The sequence below is a fragment of the Daucus carota genome, chromosome 3, assembly GCF_001625215.2.
Source record: "Daucus carota subsp. sativus chromosome 3, DH1 v3.0, whole genome shotgun sequence".
NCBI classification, from domain to species: domain Eukaryota; kingdom Viridiplantae; phylum Streptophyta; class Magnoliopsida; order Apiales; family Apiaceae; genus Daucus; species Daucus carota.
Window position 1 is genome coordinate 46,268,595 of NC_030383.2, and position 24,287 is coordinate 46,292,881.

General features: G+C 38.7%; 1 protein-coding gene across 2 annotated transcripts; it reads right to left on the reverse strand.

The window, feature by feature from the left end:
- Window positions 1–2,896: 2,896 nt before the first annotated feature.
- LOC108213127 (auxin transport protein BIG) lies at window positions 2,897–23,971 on the reverse strand. 2 transcript variants are annotated; one of them, XM_017384867.2, is made up of 14 exons: window positions 23,548–23,971; window positions 23,346–23,452; window positions 21,619–21,784; window positions 15,446–21,531; window positions 14,117–14,737; window positions 13,828–14,008; window positions 12,492–12,726; window positions 7,864–12,405; window positions 7,563–7,785; window positions 6,683–7,078; window positions 6,401–6,544; window positions 4,862–5,887; window positions 4,024–4,527; window positions 2,897–3,883 (listed from the first exon to the last, which is right to left on the reverse strand). In XM_017384867.2, the coding sequence occupies exons 1-14, from the start codon at window positions 23,789–23,791 to the stop codon at window positions 3,065–3,067; spliced, it is 15,294 nt and encodes a 5,097-aa protein (XP_017240356.1). In that variant the 5' UTR covers window positions 23,792–23,971; the 3' UTR covers window positions 2,897–3,064. The 2 variants fall into 2 exon arrangements, with proteins under 2 accessions (XP_017240356.1, XP_017240355.1); XM_017384866.2 differs by having other exon boundaries at window positions 15,446–21,534.
- Window positions 23,972–24,287: the final 316 nt, after the last annotated feature.

Here is a 24,287-nt window from a genome sequence, read left to right on the forward strand (position 1 = left end):
ATTGGCTAATACGAGGAAACAAGGAGGCATTTCAGTCTTGAGGAAAATATTTTTTTTTGAAAAAAAATATTTCAAAACACTCATGAAAAAAAATTAAAATTGTGGGGTGCAAAGTGAAAACCTGAAATCTGTTAACTTTAACAGTCAATTAACGGAGATTGGTCAAAGGGGTGCAAAGCGAAGCGCTTTTCAAACTTTAGGGTGCATACTGCCAAAAAAAATTGTTTGAGACCAAATCGAAAAAGCGCATAAACATAAGGGGTGCAAAGTGTCAATCACTCTATTAATATTAGTGGAACTGATCGTGTATTAACAATTAACGGCTCATCCGATTTGTGAAAAAAATAATAGAGTAAGGGAAGAATAGGTGCCTGTTATCTTCACGATCTCCATTATCATCTTCAAACCTTGATTTTAAATATCATTATTTTCAACTAATTTAAGTCTCGTAACATAGGTACATCCATCTTTAGAGTCCCATCATTATTTTTAGACCGTGATTTTAAGCTTTACTATGTTAAGATAATTGAACTCTTATAAAATAAAGGTTTAATGACATTTCGACCATTCATCAGAACTTGTAATTGATCAAGCTCCAAAAACTTTCAGTCACATTATTGTATTATTAATAATTTTCATTCAAGTCACTAACCGTTAAACTCTATTAAAAATTTGACGAAAAACTGATTAAACTCGATAACGTGGCATTAATAAATCCATCATAGGAGGTATAGTCACTTGAAATAGCACTTTGATTACTCAACTCAATCGAAACTTGCAATTTGGTCATCAAACTAATAAAATTTTCATCGGTCACTAACTGTTACATCCGTTAATAATTGAAAAAAAAAAGGATGAAGAGCTCTCCTACAACAACGTCAACTGTTCTCCTGCAACACCCTTTTACAACAAATACACATTTTTCACCAATGATTTCATTCTCAAAAACTTCATCTCTATTAATCTATTGTCATTTTATATATCTTTTGATCATTGTGGAAAAGTGCATGATGAGTTTTTCCAAAATGTCCTTAAGATATAGATCGACAATAAATTTTATGTGCGTGTATTTGCTTCAGTTGTTAATAAGTCTCGATATATTTAAAGGAGAAAAAAGATGTTACTGGAAAGCTAAATGAAAATTTCAACAGATATTATGATCAGTGATCTAATCGAAAGTTTCTTGAGTTTGTTGACCCGATTGCTCCAGATTTCCCTCAAACCCACCTCCAGATTTCATTCTTGATGAGTTTAATATATGAATTTTAGATTTTAAAAATGGTCAACCAAACACCATGAGTTTGCAATTAGGAAAGGGCATTAATCTCGACCCGCTCGATCCCGATCCGATCCCCGCACCAAATGGTGCAAGGATTTCGGAATTTTTTCGGGTACGGATCGAGGAACGGGGACGACCTTTGAAAAAAACCTGGGATCGGGTCGGGTACGGTTTTTCACATTCTCCTCGCCCGTCCCCGATCCCTCACCCGATAATCGGCCTGATTATTATATTATATATATATAGGCACTTGCTCAAATGAGAACTTTCTTAAAATGAGAACCGTGAGAACTTTTCTAATTTATCAATATCCCATTCATTTGAAGGGCCCCGCCAGGGGCACCTTCACAAAAAATGTATATAATTAAGGTCTCCACCTAGCTAGCCGAAAAAAAAAATAAAAAAAAATCACTGATGACGTGGCAGTGGACTTTTTTTTTTGAATTTTTTTTTGAATTTTTTTTTTTGACTAGTTAGGAAGAGACTAGTTTTATATACACTTTTTATATTGGGTACCCACTAGTTTGATGTTTAGATTAGTCAAAATATGATAAATTAAGGAAGTTCTCACGGTTCTCATTTTAAGAAGTTCTCCCTGGAGTAACCCTCTATATATATATATATATTATATATTATTTTTTAATATGTTTATATATCTCTTTAGGTGCAACTTCAGTTCTGGATTTTCACATCACTTATTTATTGATTTGAGAAAAAATAATCTTTCTTGGAGTCGATCTTAGGTCAACACATTGGGAGGACAATTACTAAACCATCTTTACGAGAGAATCTTACAATGCATTGAATGTTTTTATTACTTGAATATGTCATTATGTGTTTAAAGTAATGTAAACCATGCCATTATTAAAATAATTTATTTTTATCTTTTATGTTTGTTTAAATTATTGATTATTGATTTATTCAAAAACAAAAATAAAAAGTTCTAAGTTCTATACTGAAATGAAAATAAATACTCCAATTACTTCTCTTAAATTACTATTGCAAAGTTACACATCTTTTACTTTAAATACATATGAAATTTAATATAATTAAATTTATCAAAATAAATTTTAATATTTAATTCTATTAGGTCATAATGAAATCATTGAATATTTGTTTGAATTAAAATAATTAGGTCTTAATTAGACATATTAAAAACTAATCCTAATTATGAATTTAAGTATTTAAATAGAAATTTTGGTTCAAATAAAAAATCTCATCGCGGGTATATCCGAATCCTGATTGGACCGGGGATGAGTATCGAAATATAATCCCTGATGAGGATCAGGCCGGAGATGGGGATTGAGTTTGGATTCAGAACCGGGATATAACAATCTCCGACCCAAAGTGAACCAATGCCCATCTCTAAATTTGCAATGAACAATATCCATATCCATACATGATATCGGGACCAGGTGAACCAAACAACCCCTTACAGCTGGTTAAAGTTAGTTTAGTTTTATAAGCCAGAGGAATTAGAGATGCGAAATTGGAAAAGAAGTATATTGTGAAAGTTCACAGTTAACCAATATAACTGCGAAACGTGACCTTCAAGTTCTATTGTTCATGTTCACTGGCGCACATATTGCAAAATCACATCCACAAGATCGACAACTGTTGAACAAAACCCGTGCTTTCTCTTAGATTAATAAAATACAATGGGGTTGACAACATCTGTATAGCCTTTCATTGTACATTTGCATACACGAAAACATTTCATAATTATTTCAACAATTTCCGAGTCTATTTCTTGGATCCAGCATTGCCCCCCAAAGTCTAATAAATTTAGCTTTTCCCAGAATCAATTGCAGCATACACAAAATCTTCACATCTTGAGAAACCACCAGACAGAACATCAGGCAAGACACCAATGACATCAAATGCCTCCTGCAGATCTGTTATTGAAGTCATGTCATCAAGCCAAGACAGTAAATCCTTTGAGAAGCCAAGCATTTCCTTTACATTCAACAATCTTTCCTTCATCAGAATTTCCCAACCCTCCGCGCTTGCAGTCTCACCACCCACATCTAGGTCCTTGGTCTGACCTTCTACTCGGACCTTGACAGAAGTTGACGATTTTTTAATCTTGAAAAAGCACTGCAGCTGCTCAATCAAGCCAGTGTAAACAAGCATTGGCTGGATAACTGATAATAACTCATTTGTGCCATCAGTTTCTGTTACGCTTCCGCCCTTACTTCCTGAATCTGGTCTCACAACACTAGGCAGATTAGATGAGCGCTGGGTTGGCCGGTTATGACTCCGCTGCATGTAAGCATGATATATTCCTCGTTGCAAGAAGGTACGGCGATGCTCCAACCATGACTCGTATGATTCAGAGAGAAGTGAACTAACCATCATGAATTGCACTGTTTCCTCTGTTCCTATAGATGGTGATACAGAAGAAGGGGAAGATTTTGCATCTGATGTTGAAGAGGAAAGATAAGCTGTGATGTACTTGGCCAAGGTACGTCGCTGGGAATCGTCATGATCAAGAAGGTGTCGAGCCATTTGAATCATGAAGGGGAGAAATTTTGAGTTACTTTCTTTTCCGCCGCCTCTGCTGTCAGTACTAAACGAGGCTCCAGTCGCAAACCGAGCAAGCATCTGCAAGAAAAGTACGGATATCAATTAATTGTTCCATTAATAATCAAATTCACTACTGAAGTAGCTTCCTCTGGAATAACAGATTCCAAATGCAAATATACATATATATAATTAATTAAAACAGCATTAGGATAGTCTACCAGGACAATGTCATAAGTCAATAACCGAAGCCGACTGCCATCAGCACGTCCAAGAGCATTAAGGTAGTCCCAGTACTGATCAATGTATCGCATGTATTGTGTTACAGGAACAGATGTACCTCTCAAAGGAAATAAATTATTACACAGAGTCTCGTTGTTTCGGAGGGCTGCTCCTTCCCATTCTTTCTTTGGGGCCCTAAGAGCGGCGTCTGCTCTCTTAGCTTCCTGATGACACTGATAATGTATGATATTAAAATGGCTAACTGTTGTGTATACACAATCCCCTCGAGCACTTCCTGAAGTCCCCACGCCAAGATTAACACGTTTACTGTAAGTGTAAACACCTAGAAGGTCCATAGGTCTCAAACTGTAGCCCTCTCTGCAAACCATGCAAGCCAACCCATCTTCCTCTTCCTCCACGTCTTCCAGACCTTCAAGCACTGGCTGATCAATAACAATTCGCTCACCACCATCAGATGCTAATTCTTGTCGCCACCCAAGTCCCTGTTTCATTCCATCAATTAGTATTACATGAAATGTATTTGCAAGTAACAAAACACAAAGTGCTCAATGTAAAAACAAAAGTACAACATGCAACTTCTTATGACAGTATAAATAAATAAAAAAATTCAAGGCCCAACCAGAACACGCATGCAGATAATACAGGGTGCCTGAAGGGGTGAAGCACATGTGATTACTGAACATATTTTGACGATCAGGAAACACAATCCTACAAGGGTGAAGGAGCTAATAAAACACAATCCTACAACCAATACAAGAAAAAACTATAGCCTTTTATTCTAATTGTCCAAGGGTGAAGGAGCTAATTATATATTACCTGAAGCAGCTGCTCTCTCTTCCTCAGAGCACGACGCCTCATTTCATCCTTGGTGGCATTCCGCAACCCAGAAATTTTATCAGCCAAGAATCCATCACCTTTTCCTTCCTTGTCTGATAGAGTATCCAATAAATTTTCAGCCTTTGCACCAATCTCATTTTCTCCAGAAACTCCCTCCAGTGCATGGAGCAAAGGCAAGATTTCTCCTTCATCAATACAACTTTGAGTGGCCAAATGACCCATTGACAATCCCCTTAGCATAGACAACACGAGGGGAACTGATGGCAATTTTAGACCCAAGGCACATTGATTACTAGATCTAAAGCCAGCCTGCCCTGTGTATGCAAAAGTTTCCCTCAAATGTCTAACTGCAACACCAGTAATCCCCTTCTCCAATATGATATCCTTCAGTCTCTCACCACAGGAACTTGTTTTAAGTGATTCTGAAACCCTGACAAAGTTTTCAATGGCAAATCTCTGTTTGGCTGCTTGCTGAGAAATGCTCTCATCTTTTGCATTATCTTGATGTTGCTTTTGCAGGCGATCAAATTCGCTCCAGTTCTGCAAGTAAGGATCAAAATATTGGACAAGTGCTTCCATTGCGGCACGTTCACCATAGGTCAAGTATGGTAAAATTCGAGCAACCATTTCAGTGTTCCTCTGCTGCTTGTTTGTCTTTTTAAGGCCTAAAGGATGACATAACCTCTCCAAGAACATGAGAACTATTTTCTTGGCTTCCTCGCCAGAACCAGTTTCTTCAGTAGAGACTGTAAGCGCATTTTGTGTAATGTCTATATTATCACTCTCATTTGCCTCTAGGGTCAAACTCTCTACAATCAAAAGAATGCCTTCGGCTGGTTCCATGGCATCCAAAGAGAAAGCACGTCTTGCAGTCTCTAGTAGCAAACCTAGAGCTCCTAGTCTCAGCAAGGACCTTCTATTTTCTCTTATCTTGCAGCAGTACATGAGAAGATTAAAAACCACCACTAACTGCTCTTGGTTTGACTTCAAATCATCTCGCAAGAGCTGCATTATTAAAACCAGAGTTAGATGCACATATCTTGAACATTTTTAAATGCTGCAGAGGATCAAGTATACAGCTATACGAAAATATGATATATTCCATATTGCACAAAGAAATAGTCTAAGAAAGTGCCGAATCTTCATATTCACTATTCTCTTGGGTCCCCCATTGCCGTCATGAAATCCGTTCCTTCTAGGATGTGTCAACTCCCCAATTAAAATGTCATCAATATGATTGATAAAACTTATATAATAACTTTTAAACACCACGGTTTATATGTGGTAATGTGGACATAATATTTGAATAATAAAGACTGTATGTGAGCAGAATATTTGAAAATGTTCCCCTCCTTGTCAATGTGCAAATACAAAAGTTATACATTTAATAGGGAAACAGGTAACATATATAAAAAGAAGAATATTAATCTAGTTCTCCCAAACTTTTCAATGTCCACGATATCATACTATAGAGCGACAGTGACTAATAGTAAAAGAACACAAACTGAGAGTACAAACCTGAATCATGGCCAAGAGAATTTCTAAGCCTCCACACTCCCGAACTGCCCCAGCTATTGCAAACTCAACTTCCGGATCTTGACTCTCCTCCCTATCTTCATCCAATTCTTTGATCATGGGTTCAGTAGCCTCACCGTCTAACCCCTTCCCATATAGATAGTATTTATGATAAATATTAGCAAAATGCATAAGTTGCTAGTCATGTATTGTCAAAAACTACTCAAACATCACAAGGGAGCAGATTTTTTTAGTCAAACTGAAAGAGTGGAAGTGAAAGCAAACCTGAAGGCGGTATGTTACTGTCATTGGTGGGCAGTCTTTGGTTGACGTTCCATTAGATGACAAGGTACCAGATACAGCATTTAAAGACTGACTAGTTGACTTTTTCCAAACTTGCTCATAAACTTGAGCAACACTCAAATCCAGAGATATTATATTTCCAGCTACTAGTAACTCCATGCCATAGTCATCTCCCACAAGACCTAAAAGATCCAACTGATTGCAAATTTTGTTTTTAACATCACGCATCAAGGGACCAATCTCAGAACTCGCATATGGATTCTTGGTCATTGATCCACGTATGAACTCTTCCTGGGTGTGTGCCTTGTTCAGAATTAAAAGATATACAGACTCTGGTTTTGACGGGCAGATCAGATTGCAAAGCTGCTCCAGGATAAACTGCAAAAAAGAAAATAATTTCATGAGGGTGAACCAATGCTTCTACTGCAACTACTCAATATGGTTACCGACTAGTGACTGCATGCAAACACATACAGACACAACAGGACATTAATTATTTCAGTTCGCAAATATTGTAGATCTAGATAGAAAGATACAATAGCAAATACTAAATTAATCAATAAAACTGACAGCCAACACGAAGGGCAGTGCAAGATTATGGACCTCCAAAAACAGAAAAAATTAAGGAAACGAGAGTTGAAAATCAACCCTCATGGAACTTGCCCAAAGCACATATAAAAATTAAAATTTTCTGAATTAAATGTTATATAGTATCCAAATTTGCACATAGCACAAACAACCATCAACTGTGTTTCAGGCCCATTCAAATTTAAAAAAGATAGGAGCATATCGGTAGTAAGAACAAGCAAAGGGTCCCTCCATGACAATAGTGAAAGAAATCAACATGCACTTTCTGGCATACCAGAGACGTGCGCCCTCTTTTATCCTGCCCGTGAATTTGAAGCCCATTAATGCATGCCTGTATGAATTGGCGCTTGTTCTCACTACTCTCCAGTAGAAGACTGTCCAAAAGATCCTTCAAAAGTCGATTGCAATCACTTATTAACTTTGTTTTCTGCACAATCAATCCCCTAATGACAATAAGGGCCTCAAGTATTTCAGATAGCAATTGTTCCCTCATGAACCTGCCACAAGTAAAGATAAGATAAAAGTGATTTCACCAGATGAATTAACCATCAAACAAAACAAATTATGTGTATTACCTAGATCTGATGTTGGTAACATCTAAAAATTTTCCAAGTAGCTCTATAAGTTTGTGAAGGATAAATCCTTGTGAGATGTCAATATGTAAGCTCCTCTCCAGAGATTCGATATTACCCACTTCTTGGGTAATTAACTTGCATATTGTGGTAAGATAACCACGCACAGTTAGAAACAACCGTGCATCTTCAGATTCTATCATCCTAGAGAGTAATTCAAAATATTCAGCAGCATTTTCACCAGCAGCAAGAGTTGCAGGTAACAGAGACATGAGTAAGTTCAATAATCGAAACCTCCTTGATGAGCTTTGGGATGATAGCAAACTAATGAGCATGCACATCTCAGACCTTATAGACTGAGAACAGGCACTCAGTACAAGTTCTGTGACCCAGGCACCAAGCTCAAAAGAGGTTGCTTCACTCTTACCCGTCTTACAAGAGTGTCTTTTCCATCTGAGAGCATATTTTAGAGCCAGGTAATCATATCTCTGTGGCCTAGACCTCTGAACACCTTTAACTGCCTGTGAAACCTTATATTGCCGCCTCACAAAGTCGAGATATGAAGCTCCTTTTTCCCATTCTGAATAGCTCAATAATTGAATATCTTGGGCCTTATGGGAGCCATCCAAATTCTTATCTAGTTCAGATGCAGATTTACTTCCACTGACAATACTACTTAAAGATCCAGATAAGTTTGAGTTGCGTTCGTCCTGTGGAACTGAGGTTGTCTTAACTGCGGCCTGCTCTGTATCCAATGTCTCAGGTTTTGGAGGAGTACATGCTTGAGATATAATCCTAAGACATGGAAGTATTACATGCTCAGAAATAGCAGGATGTTTGGCCCCTAACTTGATAGAGGAAAATAATATCTGGAACACAACTCTTAATCTCGCCTCCCAGAACTCATCTGGCACAGAACAGACCTCTGAAAGTAACAACAGTTCTTCACGTGTAGCCACTGCAATATCCATAGACCTATGATGCTCAAGACAGTATATTACTTTCTTTTGTATTAAGCTATTTAAATCATTCACTGCATTAATATCACCCTCAGAAAATGCACAAAGAGCAGCCCTAGCTTGGACGCGAGCAGATCTGGGACCTTGGTGAATATTATTTTCAAACAACTCCGACAAAATACCAGCTGCTACAAGTTGTTTTTTAGAATTCAGGTGTTTTGATAACACTTGCAAGAGCTCAAGACACTGAGTAACAAAAACAGATGCACAGCCATAGCAGCTATTAGGTGACCTAGATACCACAAATCTTGATGCAACTGTTGTATCAGAATGTTTTTGATGCAAGTAATTCATCAACACTCGTCGAAGCCCTTGAAGAGTCTGTACACTTTTGCTGACTGAATCAAATGCTGCTTTGCATTTCTCACCATACAAGACACCCAGAAGAGCAATTTTACGATTGATTTTACAAGATGGTCCAGGCAATGAGACCATCATTTGCTGAACAGAATCCTTCTGCTGAGAGTCCATTTCAATCTCACCAACGCTTGACACAATCTTAAGCAAAGGCTTTTTGAAACCTAAAAGCTGTTGATACCTACGATGGGCATTTTCAGATTCTGATTCTATAGCAGCCAGTCCCCTTTTCATATCTTCGTCATTCTCCATGTTATCAAATGTAAAACTAGGTTTTGCCATGAAATTAAATTCAAATCGACCATATTTGCTATAGCCACATTCATTGCATAAAAATGAATCCAGATTCTCATAATTGATGTTCCGGCATTGCCTGCACTGATAAGCATTCTCATGACAATTACTACATATTCCATGTCTATCTGTTACTGGGCGACTACACCTTGGACACTGTAATGGCTCAAGGGATAGAGCCTGGAGATTTTCATAAAAAGAATCCAGCTCGATCATGAAATTGCATGCAGTTATTGGGATTGGGAAGTCAACTTTAAGCTCAGTTTGATTAAAAGCCAGATGGCAGATCTTTGCACGCTTCCACAAAGCCCAATTGTTCTTTAACTCTGACAAGTCAGCCACAGGTCTGTTATTGTAGTAAAGGTTCAACACCTTTACCGATTTGGACTTGCGAGCATCATGAACATTCATGGTTACACTCTGAATGGTATAGCTACCCGTGCATTTCACTATAATGCGGTTGTCAGTGAACTTTGTTTCTGACTTCAAGCTTTCTAGCTTCATCCTACTGTACGGTACTTCAGGTGAGCTGCAGGCAACACAAGGCTCGCTCTCAAGGTAATAACCATCAAACTCCACCAAGCCACTCAAAGTGTTGTATATACGAGAATTAGGGTGATTAGCTAAAAGCTCATTTTGTGAGTGAAGAGTCTCAAAGATGCACTTAATCACATCAAAGGTCAAGCATCGATCTACAATGTCTAACCTCTTTTGCTTTTCACTGCTGTCCGGGAATGTTCCCAACAAGAAGGTAACAAGCTCAGTATACTCCGTGATATTTTGACCATACATTGGCAATGATTGTACCTTCTGTAAAAGAGCCAGTAATACAGTCTCCTTCAGTGACTGTCTTGCATGATGCCATACCCCATGGAGTACACATTTTGCTTCAGCACGTACAGAGCTTAAATTCCATTCCAATAAGAAGTAGTCAATAAATTGTCTCAAAAGGTCACCAGTTTTATTGGTAAAAACATCTACCAATGGCTCAACATCCACATAGGATTTATCTGAACCAGAATCAGTCCCATCTTCTCCTTTCTTTTTCTTCTTAGAATCAAGGGGCTGCGACCCTAACTTGTTTGCCCCTGTTCCTGCATCACCTCCTTCAGCTTTATGTAATACATGGCCATCTTTTCCAGTATAAAAGGCCAAGTTAAGAAGCTTAAGAGTCTGAACTACACACTCCTCCCGGAAATAAAAAACTCCATTTAGAAGGAAAGATAAGATATCCTCATGCCTCAAACAATATTTCTGCCAGTTCCTAGGCCTTGCAGCGGCTACTTCTGCCATTGTAGATAAACACTTCACTATCTTGACACTTCTCTCATACGATCTAGCACTCTGGAACCCACCAGATTTATGTATGTGTTTATAAAGCTTCTTGACTTCACTTGAGAATTGCCAAGAGTCGCGAATGCTATAATATTGTGTCTTGCTCCCACAGAGATGAAGGAAAAGCCTCCTTGCATACCGTCTTACAAAAGTTGTATGAGGATTGTTAATGTAACTGCAGAGAACATCCTGATATCCCTCTAGTTTCAAATCTTTTCCAGAAGGTATTTTTTGCAACTTCTCTTTATCCACAACCTTGTCATGTTTTTCCGGTCTGACCAAACTGTAGACCAACCGAAAAGCATTTTCTAGCAAAAGCCTATGGTAGTCCGCAAATATATCAGCCCTGTGCGATTTAGCATACGAATCAGAAAAGAAAGGAGAGAAATTACCAGCTGGTAACTCCCTTCGGACAGTTAGCAAAGCTCCACAGCCTGAACCAGTGCCTGGACCATGTGAGGCATCATAACTAATAGCTGGTGATTTGAAGACATGAACCAACTGCTGCAGTATATCCATTAAATAATTGATGAAAGTTTGCTGCCTAAGACAGCCACAGGCCCGAAGAAGATGAGCGAGAAATCCACTTTTCTCCTGATCAGACAAGGTTGAGGGTGTTACAATTGATGCAGAATTAGGTGTCGGTGAAGGATTTTTGTCATGTGTATCTGTTCCTCCACTTGATTTTGGTCCGTCACTTCCAGGCTGGTGCCAGTTCCGAAGCATCAATGTGAAGAACATAAATACAAGAATAGTAACTTCTCCAAAGGAAGAACGACTCTTGGCTGCAAAAGGACTACTGGTATTAATTTCATTCAAGAACCACTTTATTAGTTTCTCCATATCTAAGCTGTCCGACTTCGTGTCGTCAACAAATGGTCCGCCAATGGCAGATGATAGCCTGTAGAATAGCTGCATTATAGGGATTGCCTGAACTCCTGATGTTGTCTCCATCCATCCTTTAAGCTGTTCCAGGAGCTCAGAAAGGAGCAAAGAATTTACGGCCCTTTTCGATGCAGAAATGGTAACAGCATCAACCATTGAAGCTGAAAAGTCACCAGACAAATTTGGTTCTAGGACATGAATAGATGGTGCAGAATTTTGCATGCTGCTGTTAGGAGCAACAGGCAACAAAGTTGTGTCAGATGCATCATTCGCTGAGAAATGAATTTCATTTCCTTCAGTGCCATAAGTTTCCGCTTCAATTGGAATTGCAGACATGGGATGCTCTCTGGAATGGGGGGGAGGAAGACGGTCTATGTCCAGCACTTCATAACATGCCTCGCATAAATCAAAATCAGGGCATATATTGCAATGCCATCTGCGCCTAAGTATAGGTACAGTTGAGCACCCATCACAACAATACTGAACAGAGGAGGTGATAGAATCTTCTTCAACCAAGATTTGTGTATTTCCAGCACCAGCACTGGCAGCATCAGAACGAACAGCTACGGGAGCTGCGCCCTCCACAGCATCATCGGCATGCAACATGGTTTGTTTTGGGAATGGAACTTGGAGCAATCTAGAAGATATAGCCAAGCTGTTGGAAAATTAAATAAAAAATTACAGTCAATGCCTCTGAAATATAGAGTAAAAAAAGCACCTTCAAAAAAACTATATAAATACCTGCTAGATGTCTGAACTGCTTCATTAGGTGAGAATAGAAGTTTCTTGAATAATGAAACAGCAGGTGCAACAGATTGCAACCCAGCTTCTTTTCCATGCAAAGCCAAACATTCAGCATAACAATAAATAAGCTCAACAGATGAGATAACAATGTTGTTCATTGCTTGTGTTTCTGGTTGCTCAACGTCTAAAATTCCCCACAAAACTTGCATAAGGCCATCCACCACTTCAGAACCTACAATGGTGTCAAGCAAACAAGAAAACAGCTAATTAACTTCAACTACAAGAAATAAATGTTCCACTTTTTCAGTAAAAGACAACCATTTAAGGATACAGAGTTAGCCTACTGACAAAAGTTCATCCCCCAACCCCATCTTCCAATGACAAGTTCATAGTTTCAAACCCCCACCCCCACCCAAAAGAAAAAAAACGAAATTAAGAACATAATAATCAAAAAAAATAAAATCTAGCAGGCTACAAATTTGATGATAGGACTTCATTTGGATGGGAAAACAAAGTGGAAAGTATGACATTTGCTGGTAGACAGCCTGATTCATGTCACATACCAATTAACATGACCTTAAGTGCATACTAATCACTAAATCACAATTAACTAACATTTTGAAATTTTTACAAGTGTGAAGTTCTTTAATATATCAATTACTATTGTGAGCAAAGCCGCACAAATACCATCATTCTTAATAAAACAAAGTTATGGGAAACAGGTGTTTGACAGGGACAGTCCATACATATAATATTTACAGAGAGCGCAATGTTAACTTCAAATGAATGAAGGATGCTTTAATATATCAAGTACTATTGTAAGCAAAGCAGAATGAATACCATCATTCATACTGAAATATAATTGCATGAAACAGGTGTGCGACAGGGACAGTCCATCCAAATAATATTTTCAGAAAGAGCAATGTCAAGGCAGAATGAATGAAGAACACGTCAAAATAGATATATATTATAACAAATTAAAAACATTCAGCTTAACTTAAATTAAAAACTTGAAAAGTGAGAGTTTATTGTTTGTGGGCATAATCCCAGTGCTGGCCACTGGGGGTTAATACTGCTAAATTGGCAGGAACATGTGGCATACAACTTTATCAAGGGAATTATAAGCTGCCATGATAAGTTTCAGAAATTGCAGGAACGGGCTAGATAAACCCTCACGAAGTTATCGCTCAAATGACGAACCAAAGATTTAACAGACTTTACAGACAGTATCCAGTAGATAGAGAAGCATATGATAAGTTTCGTATATGTTAAACGAATGAGATCTTTTACCAAGCTAATACCAGGGAAAAAAAATTTAAGTTCAATATTGTACCATTCATATCAAGGAAAGCAGCAAAATTAGAACGACGATGCAATGCAATTTTAGAGACCGCACGCATCTGTGTGGTAAACTCTTCAATAATCCACCCTGTCGTAGGCCCCCCAACTCCCAGCCTGGAAGAAAGCATTGTTGTTGACTTAACCACACCGAAAAGGCGCATGGTATCCTTGACCTACAAAAGAAGGTAGTAATGAGTATCTTTTTACTGTATAAAGGTACGAACCTCTACCAAAGCATATCTAGGAAAGCTTCTTGCAGGGGTATAAGTTATGGATCTTACTTGGTAATACACTTCCTTCTGGGGAAAAACAGTTTGCAGTACACGGCAAGCAGCAGCCTGCAACAAAGGCTCCCTATCACTCTCAAATATGGTCTCCAACAGCTGTTTGCACCTCAGCTTGCCCAGCTCAGGCTTTCCTTCCTCAACTCCTAAGCACCCCATGGGCGGTCTACACAATGAATAGAATCTAGACAAGAGCTTAAGGCCATCTGCAACTACCTGCTCCTGAACAGATGCAGATTGGGCATCACGACTCTTTTTACCAGATCCTGCAACCCAAGAATTGATCCCAAGTACACGAGCTTCCATGTCCAGTACTGCATCCATCTTCTCCTTCCAACCAAACTCATCCTTAGCCCGACCATAAACTTCAAATGAATCTATTCTAGGCAATGCGGATCTATTGAATGTTGGACCCATACAAACTGTGAATTCCTCATCAGCAAGAAGTGATTCAGCAACTGTAAATGGAATGTCATACCATGAACGCATGCCTTCATCTAATTTAATTACTCTCTGGAATATACTTATATCAGAAGGTATGTGGTTTGCTGATGTGTTCCCCACATGCACACGAACCCCAACCATGACAATGTCAGGATTTGAGTTTGAAATAGTTACCTGAGAGAAGAAACCTGAAGTGGTTATGTATAACAGCATACCCTATCAGACTTGGATGATGCAAATGTTAGCTGTATCATGCTACCAAAGACAAGCATGCAGTTGTGCAAAGAATACGAAGAGTACAGAGGGTCTATTCTGGAATGGAACATATTCTGGGACGCATTTTTTTCACTATTCTGTATTATGGTATTATGTCAGACTCTGTACTGAGTTCTGTAGATGTACGATCTTCCTAAAATATATAAGGATGTCACTATCATCTCCTTCCAATATATTTCTCATAGAATGTTCAATAACTGCATCCACATTACTCCCTACTTCTCACTTTGCTATCTGGATCTCTTTTGCAGAAGTGATTTCCTATAGACTAGAAACAATATCCCATATCTCTAAAATGTAACATACTGTACTATAATCATCTTAATATTCTGGATGTGACTGCTTTTCCCTTCCCACCCTCTAAATTGGATCAACTAAAAAGTATAATCGGCCCGTTTCTACATAACGACATCTGAAATCTCTCCAAGTGCTTTAGTTCCCTACACATTTGATTTACTTCTAGTGAACTGGGATAGAGAAACACCCGTAAAAAAACACGCGTTAAGAATTCATGCAACACAAGAATACAGACAACAAGAGAAATGTTCATTAAAAGATGAAATCATAACAAATGCAAGAATGACTACCGTACTAGACTATACATACCTTAAATCCTGCCGGGCTAGGACTCTCAAGAAACCCATCCTCAGAAGCCAGACTTTGCTTGGCTCCCTCTGAATCACCATTTCTGATGGCATCACCACTTAGTTTCACATCAGCAGTGATACACATTGTTTTTTCAAAAAAATCAAGTGGAAATTCTGGCTTTGAGCTACCATAAACTTTATTGTTTAGAATACCTGGACCTAGCTTTTTCACTTTATCAGAAACAGCAGTAGCAGCAGAGTCAACCCCAACAGGTACATGAGAGTAAATCTGAAGGCTCCCATCATCATGCAAAACTAGACAGTGAATTTTGTCTTTTGATAAAGGTCTGTAAGCAGTTAGCCCGACTACTGGTGAAGTTGATCCCACAGCCTGCCGCATGTTTTGGGCAAAGACATCATTTTCTCCCAGGGATATAGTCAGTGCAGAGTTTGATTTCATACTAGAGAAGCAAACAAATAGTCCTGTACTACTTAGCAACTCTTTCCAACGATGTAGCCCAGCAGCTCGGAGCTTCCCTTCCTGCTCCTCATACACATAGGATATCTCAGACAAAGATGTTGTGTCAGGATCTAATCGACCTATCAATGTGGTCCCATCTTGATAGGATACAAAAAGCAACTTGAAAGTTGACGAATAGTACAAAGAGGAGCCTCCTGCTTTTATGTCTCTTTCCTGCAAGTCAATCGTTTCCTTTAGTGGCCGAGCTCCGACATTTCCTTTCATTGTAATTTCCAGCCTGAATAAGCATCCAGCTTCCGAAAGCACAACAAGCAACAACCTTCCTTGTGTAGCCAATACCAGTGTTGCATCCACTATTGAGCCATCACTTATCGTGATATAATGCAACGGACTGATGTTGTCTTGTGATAAATCGTAGATTTTGACAAATCTGTTGGTCACCACCATTAGGTGCACCTGAGACCCTGGAACCCAGTCTACCCGTCTGATATATGCACCTTGCAAAGCAAGTTCAATGGCTAGACGATCAGCCACCTCTCCACGATGACTTACTGTAAGAACCTGGCACTCTTCGTAACCCACCACAGCAAGATAATTTTCCACCAATGGATTAAAAACAAGATGAACTATTTCAAACCTAACTACATTTTTGGAAAGGGGTTTCACATTAGCCTTGTCTGCAGTAACTGGTGCTATAGTAGCTTGTCCAATTAGCTGCCCAACATCAAATATTGCCACTTTGTCACCTTCTCCAACAGCAAGACGGCCTCTAGTGCTGACACTTAGTAAAGATTTGACGAGAGAACCACTTGCTAGGTGAGTTTTGAGTTCCTTGGCATTTGAATAATCAGCTTTTATCTTCAGGTCTAACGACCCACTTTTATATGCCTTCTTCAATTGGAGAAGATCGCCATTGTAAGACAACACCTTATCAGTACCGAGTGCCACTTTCTTATCCTGGGAAATATTAGAATCTCTTCTGCTAGTTACAGAAGGCAATAACGAATTAAAGATTTTAAGTAATCGATCCTCAACATTTAGGTCTTCTAGTAACTGCGGGATTCCATCTTGAACCTCTCTTGAAATATTCAACTTCACAGAATTATCCATGTCAACCAAAATATCATCATCAACATCTGAATCACTGTCGGGAAGCTGGTCCCCATCCTCTTGAAAAGGCATAAAGGACTGAAAATTACTGCCACCGTGACTGGGTTCGCTGTTAGTTCCAGTAAACTTTCGGGGCTTCAAGCATTGGCAGCTGCTACCCCTGACACCCCCTGCCCCACAATCACAGAAAAAGCGACTAGAACGAGAGTATACAACGCGATGACCACGGTGACAAACTTTTGCACACACAGAACAGCAGCCTTTAGACACGGTCAGGTCACATGTATAGCAAAAATACCAGTGTTGCTCCATAAAGTTGCTTCCACTTGACGTAAATGTGCAAACTTTAGATGCAAGGGTTTTTTCGCTATTGGAATCTTCCTCGTCATCTTTATCCATGCTACCCACGTCACCATCAGACGTCCCATCATCCTCATCTTCATCAACAGAAGTTGCATCACAATCAATTGATGTGGAATTTCCTTCTTGATTAGCAGAAAAAAGCAAAGTTTCTGAGTTTTTCCTGGTAGCAAGTGACCGAGAAGCAACTGATCCTACCCCAGAACTATTGCTAGACAAAGACTTTCTAGAGGACTTCTCCACAGAATTCTTATTAGATCCGCAGTCACTTAAAATAGTCCCAACAAAATCAAAAAGGAACTTAAGCCCTTGAAGTAGACGTTCTTCTCCAGCCATCTTCTCCATAAGCGCAACTGTTTTCTGCAGAAGAGATTTCATTGCAATCTCCGATCTTGAAAGTTGAGCAACAAAACCTAAATATGACTTTGCTGTATTAACATCGAATTGTAGAAAAGCAGAATCCAGCGAAACTAGCAAAGCTTCGAAAAAATGATGGTGTAGTTCCTGAGACTGCATTTCCAAAGATGGAGACAAAAGGCATGCAATAAAATTCCTGGTGGCCTCTCTGAGAGATGGTGAAATTCCAATAAAACCAGTGACCCCAGTTGTGGGTTCTGTTGTGGAGCCTAGGAGCCTACTTTCTATCCATCTTGATAGGCAGAGTAAGTCCATGCTAGCAAATCTCTGCTGCAACTTGTGTTTCAGATTCAAAGAGACTTCTCCGGATAACAGCTCAGCAAAAAAGTTAAGAACCTTCACGTTTGATGCATCAGAGTTACATTTATCAAGTGAATCAATGAGAACAAACAAATCGACACTGCGTGAACAGAGATCCATTATTTGTTCAGATGCATCTTCTGCAGATAGCAAGAATTTAAACAGACCATTCTTTGAGTGATCTTTCCCAATGTTGTTCATCGTATCAATGGCCTTGGTAATTAGGCATTCATAAACACTGCTATCCATAAGTTCTCTGCCATTGACTTTTCTTAATAAATTTTCAACATCGTGCATAACATAGAAACTACTATAATCAAAGCCTTCTAGTCCTTCACCCAAGCTATCATATATGGTGTCACATTTTCCATAAATAGGTTCGAAGGTTTTGTCGAACTTTATGTTGAAGACAGAATTAAGAATCCGGCGAAGTAAACCAGTATCTGCAAAGATAACTTCTCTAGCATTTTTTATCTTAAACAGACCAGCGAGAACACTAACGATTATTCTAATGTTCAAAATGCATGAGAGAAGAGTTCCACTGGAAGTTTGAGTGTGACAAGGGAATCCATGCAGCAAGAGTTCCCAGTAAGCCTTTGTCCGAATCCCTGGAGCCGTTTTATCAATATTATTAGTGACCTTTGATAAAAGTTGATAAACAGACTCTAGATCCGAAAAATTCAATTCACACTTCTCTACTAAAGCATCCTGCACAGGCTTATCAATTCCGGCATGCTTATGAAACAGCAAAGTCAAGCAAGCATCAGCAAATTTGTGGTTGCCATCGAAAGTGAGAATAAATGCCTTTTCATATACTTGCAGAAATCTTTCCAACAAGGAGGATAGAAGTTTCACCAGGGTCCCAACTCTATCAGTTCCAAACACACTAGAAACCAAGCTTTCAGCAAAAATAAGAAACTCAGCATCCCTGGGTGTGTGTTCCTCCAACATCTGCACTTCAGATCCAGTAGTATTATGGTACCTTGAGATCCCAGTATTGAGTAATGAAAGCAACAGAGCTAGCCATGATCCATGCCTGAAGAAGTCCCAGCTTAGGTCCCTGATATCATCTGATACTTGTACTGAATCTATGTGCTGAAGCAAAGCTAATACCACATCTGAAATATTAATGGTCTTATGAAAATCACCTGGATGGCATAATGTGGAATGACTATAATGAAGCAGATGCTCCACATTTGTGGCCTCTGGATTCTGAAAGTCAGCCCAAAAAGGATTCATATGTTCCAACTTAAAATCTACCGAAGGAATATCCCAGCAGAGAACAAATACATATCTCTCTATAATCAGGTCTTCCACTGTTGCAGCTTTTTCAGCTTTCCAGAACTCCAAAATCCATGCGAAGGTCGAACATATTTCGGTCCATTTCAAGCCTAAATAGTCAACCGCCTTATCATCTCTACATATTGCAGCCGGAAGCGGCCCAACATCAATCAACTGTTCTAAAAAGCTTCTATCCACTCGCCCTTCATTAATAAAGGTAGCGATCATAGTTTCGACCGCAACTGATGCCCAGGGGGACCGGTCACCATCCACACAATGATGTGAACCAAATGATGCAGCATCTCTCAACTTGAATCTCAACTCTGAAAGCAAAGTCGCCGGACAAGCACGAGGATAGTATATCATATGACGAAGTATTAGAATCAGCCGTGAAACTAATAAACCCCAGCATGACAACTGAACAGTACTAAATCCAGAAGGGAGAGCATTGATCTCTCTAAGGGAAGATAATATGTAGTTGGCTGCTCTCGCCTTCTCATCTTCAGACGATAAATGGAATGTCATTAGGAGAACCTCGATGTGGAAGACGGATGGTAGAGATTCAATAACTTCCTTGATTTCAGGACTGCCTAAACATACTGTTTTTATCTTTTCAAAAATGAAATCAACAAAAACCTTTTGGATATCACTTCGCAGTTGACTTCCATCTGAACCAACTTTAGATATGAGAGCATGAGCAACCAAAGCAAGGCTCTGATCATTGTAAACAAAGCAACCATTATCCGCACTTAAAATTTTCATGACAAGGTATTCCTCCAGGATATCAGACAATAGATGGCTGGCGAGGAAGTTGTGCAATAGTTCAAAGCAAAGTTCATTAATCTGAGTAATGTTCCTCTGTCCAGTTACTGCTGCATCATTATTGGACATCCTATCTTCAGAAAAACAAGCTTGACAGTTGATAATAGATAGCAAAATATCAACATGCCCATCCATAAGCTTTCTGCAACCATCTTCATACAAAGATGGATGCCACCTAGGTGAAAAAACATATATTTTTAAAAAGCTAAAAACTTCTGTAGCAGCTTGCAGTGGCATATTACATATGCTTGAGACAGCAATAGGGCCACCGCTAGGCTGATCATGTCCATCCACAGATCCAACAGAACGACCACCCTCGGAGAATAAGTCCCCAAAAAGGGCTTCATCTTCATGGCAAAGAGCATTTTCTGGTTCTGGAATTGAAGATACTTTTGTTCCACTGGAATGTGCTGCTTCCAGTTTTGACTTCAACTTGACTCCTTCTGAGTGAAGAAAGAAAGCGAGATGCATCAAATTGTCAAGCCACTGCTTTGAAATGGGAAATATTATACTCATTAACTCTTGCACAGAGTACTTCTTTAGCAGAAAAAACTTCTCAGAGTGAATTTGGCATGAAAAGGATTCTGTCTGCTTAGAAATTAACACCTCGCCGCCATCTGCATGCAAGTTCCCCAGCTCAAAATCCTGATAATTTTGTTGGTTTATATCTCCAATGAGTTTCAGAACGTAAGTCACAATTTGAGGGAAATAACTCAATGGGGGCATCGGAATACCACTAGACTTATTGTACCTCCAGACCTCAGCATCCAGATTATCCAAGACACTTGCTACTAAAAATGCCTGAATGTTTCGAAAGACGTTGCTATTGCAGAAGATAACATGAACAAATTGTAGAAACTCTTGCAATACTGATATAATGAGACTGTCAACACTACTCTCAACAGAAGCACTGTTGCTTATAAATTCAAATCCAGGCTTGAACAAGTTGGGAAGTACACTGAGAACTGATGCAACAGCTTGGAACAATACAGAATCATATTCCACATATAAGACATCTTTGGTAACACTTCCAAGTAATTTAAAGATTCTTGTCAAACAAGATAATCTTTTCCGTAGATTATATTGAACAGTCTTATCGTCAACAATATCCGAAAGCAAAAGAACTTCTTTGCAGAACATGACAAGACGCTGAACACATCCTAAATGAAATAGTGCCCAGTGCTGAGTCAAGGAGACCACCTTATTAAACTCATGACGTACAATATTACTAGAGATGCCTTGACCAAAAGTAGCCTTCTCAAGTTGCATATTATCAGAAGCTAGTGTCAAGAGAAGACGATCCACTTGCTTCTCTTGCTTTGTGCAATTGCCCCCTTCTTACAACAAGGACCCAAAGAACAGAATCAGCAAACCAACAGTACTTAATAAGGGAAGTAGTATAATACGACATAGATCAGTACCTTGAAGTAGACATTTGCTGTAGTCTAGTAATTTGGCATTGCCACTTTTAACAGGCAACATCGCCAACGAATCTACCAGCGCTTTTAAAGGGCAAGGCTGTATCAATTCAAACTCTTTATCCATGCCATCTAACAATGCCATCTCTAACATTTGTATCATATTATCCTGAATTGGAATCACAATTATAAGGGCAAAGATGATAACTTAATTTCCAATGACAAAGTTAAACTAGTTCCGGCAAAGCAATGCTGATGTCAATCATATGGAACTACTTAATCATACAATGCTTTACATTCTATCCTGGGTAACATGTCAACAATAATCAACATAAACTCTATATAGAGCTGGGCAACTCACGGAAAGACTTGAAATTTTTAAGTATCTATCTTCCTATTGTATAATCTGTAGAGAGCATTGGCCAAGATATAAACAAATAAACCTAAACCAGTGTAACTTTATGGGCTGGGAATGATGGAGTAATCGTCTGCATAATTCGATTCCTTCAATTCTAACAAAGTTGGTATAGATATAGACTTCACAGTTTGGCATATGAATAAATAAACTAAATAAACATTAAAATTAAGGGACCATAATATTTGACAAGATGCTTAAATTTCTTCATCTATTTAAAAAAGATGGAGCATTCTTTCCATTTTTGCATGGTTCACGGGTCAGCCTATGGAACCGCAATCCAGTTCCCTCGTTCCGGAACATAATCCCTCTTTGACCCGGATCACCAGGGATCATGCTCCAGTTCGCTGATTTCAGCGATCCACCTTTAACTTAGGTGATATAAGAAAGAAAGATAACTTGAAACTATCTTGATTAAAATTATTTTTGAAACGTAATTCAGTAAAAGAAATAAGAAAAGGAGTTGAGAAGATGATAAAAAGACATGACACATGCCTCGCTTAAAAAACAAATTTAACTCCCCTTATAAATACGTATTGAAGGTCCTCGGTAACCTTAAATTTTCATTTTTTGATCAACTTACTTCTGTATTTCCAGGTAAAATAGATATTTTAGTTATAAAAACCATGCCTAGACTATATATTATTCATTAAAAATCACTAAAAAAGGATCCTCATATCGACCCGCGAATAGGATTCACGGGTCATCGTACCCGATTCATTAAAATTAACGGGTGCCCGATCCCATACCACGTACCCAACGACCAGAGCTGGTGATCAACCTGTGCCGTCAGCCCAACTGCATAGGGCCCAAAATTTTCAGGGGCCCCCGATTAGTCCAGGCCTGCTTATATATATTAGATAAGATAGAAATTAATTCCGCATAAAACAAAAGTCACGCACAAAAATAGACACGCACATCAACATTACTACTAAAACGGCCCAAAATTTATATAGTGAAATTATTTATAGAGTGCATATATTGTTTTTTCAATAAAAGGGCCCAAGATTTAAGTTAGCACGGGGCCTCTTCTTTGATTGAGCTGGGCCTGCCAACGACCCGTGAACCATGCAACACTGATTCTTTCAGATCAATGGTTAACGAAATTTATCAAAGATGAAAAAGATTGCTCGACCTTGCTCAAATGCGATTATTGTATAAAGTACAAACATAATTATGAGGACTTGAACAAAAAAGTGCATCAAGTATTGCTAGCATATCTCCCATTTCAATTTTTGTTGGCTTCCAATACCATTTCATAACTGAAACTACCTTCATTCACACAATCTATCCACGACAAATACCAATCACAAACCTGAAAATTCAAACCATCGCCGTTGGTAATCGATTTCTCCAAGCCACACAGCGCAAACTCCACCAATTGCTGAACAACCGCCACAATTATCGGTTCCACTTGCTCCACTACAATATCAACAAACAACACACATCACAACTAAATTTAATACCAATACATAATCATCCAGAATCACACAAGTAAATAAATACAGATACAGTACCAGAAACCGAATTAACTGACGAATAAATCGCGTAACCGATCGAAGCAACGGCTTGAATCTGAGACAGGTCCCACAACTCGAACCCTAATTTACCATTTGAATCGACTTGAACGCCATCTTTGAGAATCAGATATAGTTTTTCAAACCCTAACTTAAGAGACGAATCGGAACGGAGTCGGCGGTGGAGATCAGCCGGTGACTTGTCGGCGAAGACAGCTTCAACGAGTACGGCGATCTCGGCCATCGGAGCACGATTCGATGAAATTAGAGCATAACAGAGTGTATCTCTCTGACTCAAGAATCGAGAGAGGAGAGAAATTATAGAGATTGGTGTTTGTCTGTGTAGGTTGTGAAGAAAATTTAAATAGTAAAGAGGGGTTTAGTAAGGAGATGAAAAGAGTGTTATTAGTATTTATATGGTGGGAGTGAAGAACATTTCATTTGCTTAATTTCCAAGTTATTGTTTTGATTTTTATGTCACGCTGTCGCCGACTTTTAATTTGTCTAATCAGCTTGTCTTAATTTTTTACTTTATTTTCAATTCAAACATTCCTTGTCTGGATTGTTCTCTCTTCTATTATTTGAAATAAAATAAATATTAAAAATTCATTGATCAAAATATAAATTTTCTTTCTCTCCGGCACTATTCACATGACATCAGAAATCTATAAAATTTAAAGGAAATAAATATTAATGATCTATTGATCGGAAAGTATCACATCTTTTTGTCTGACACTATT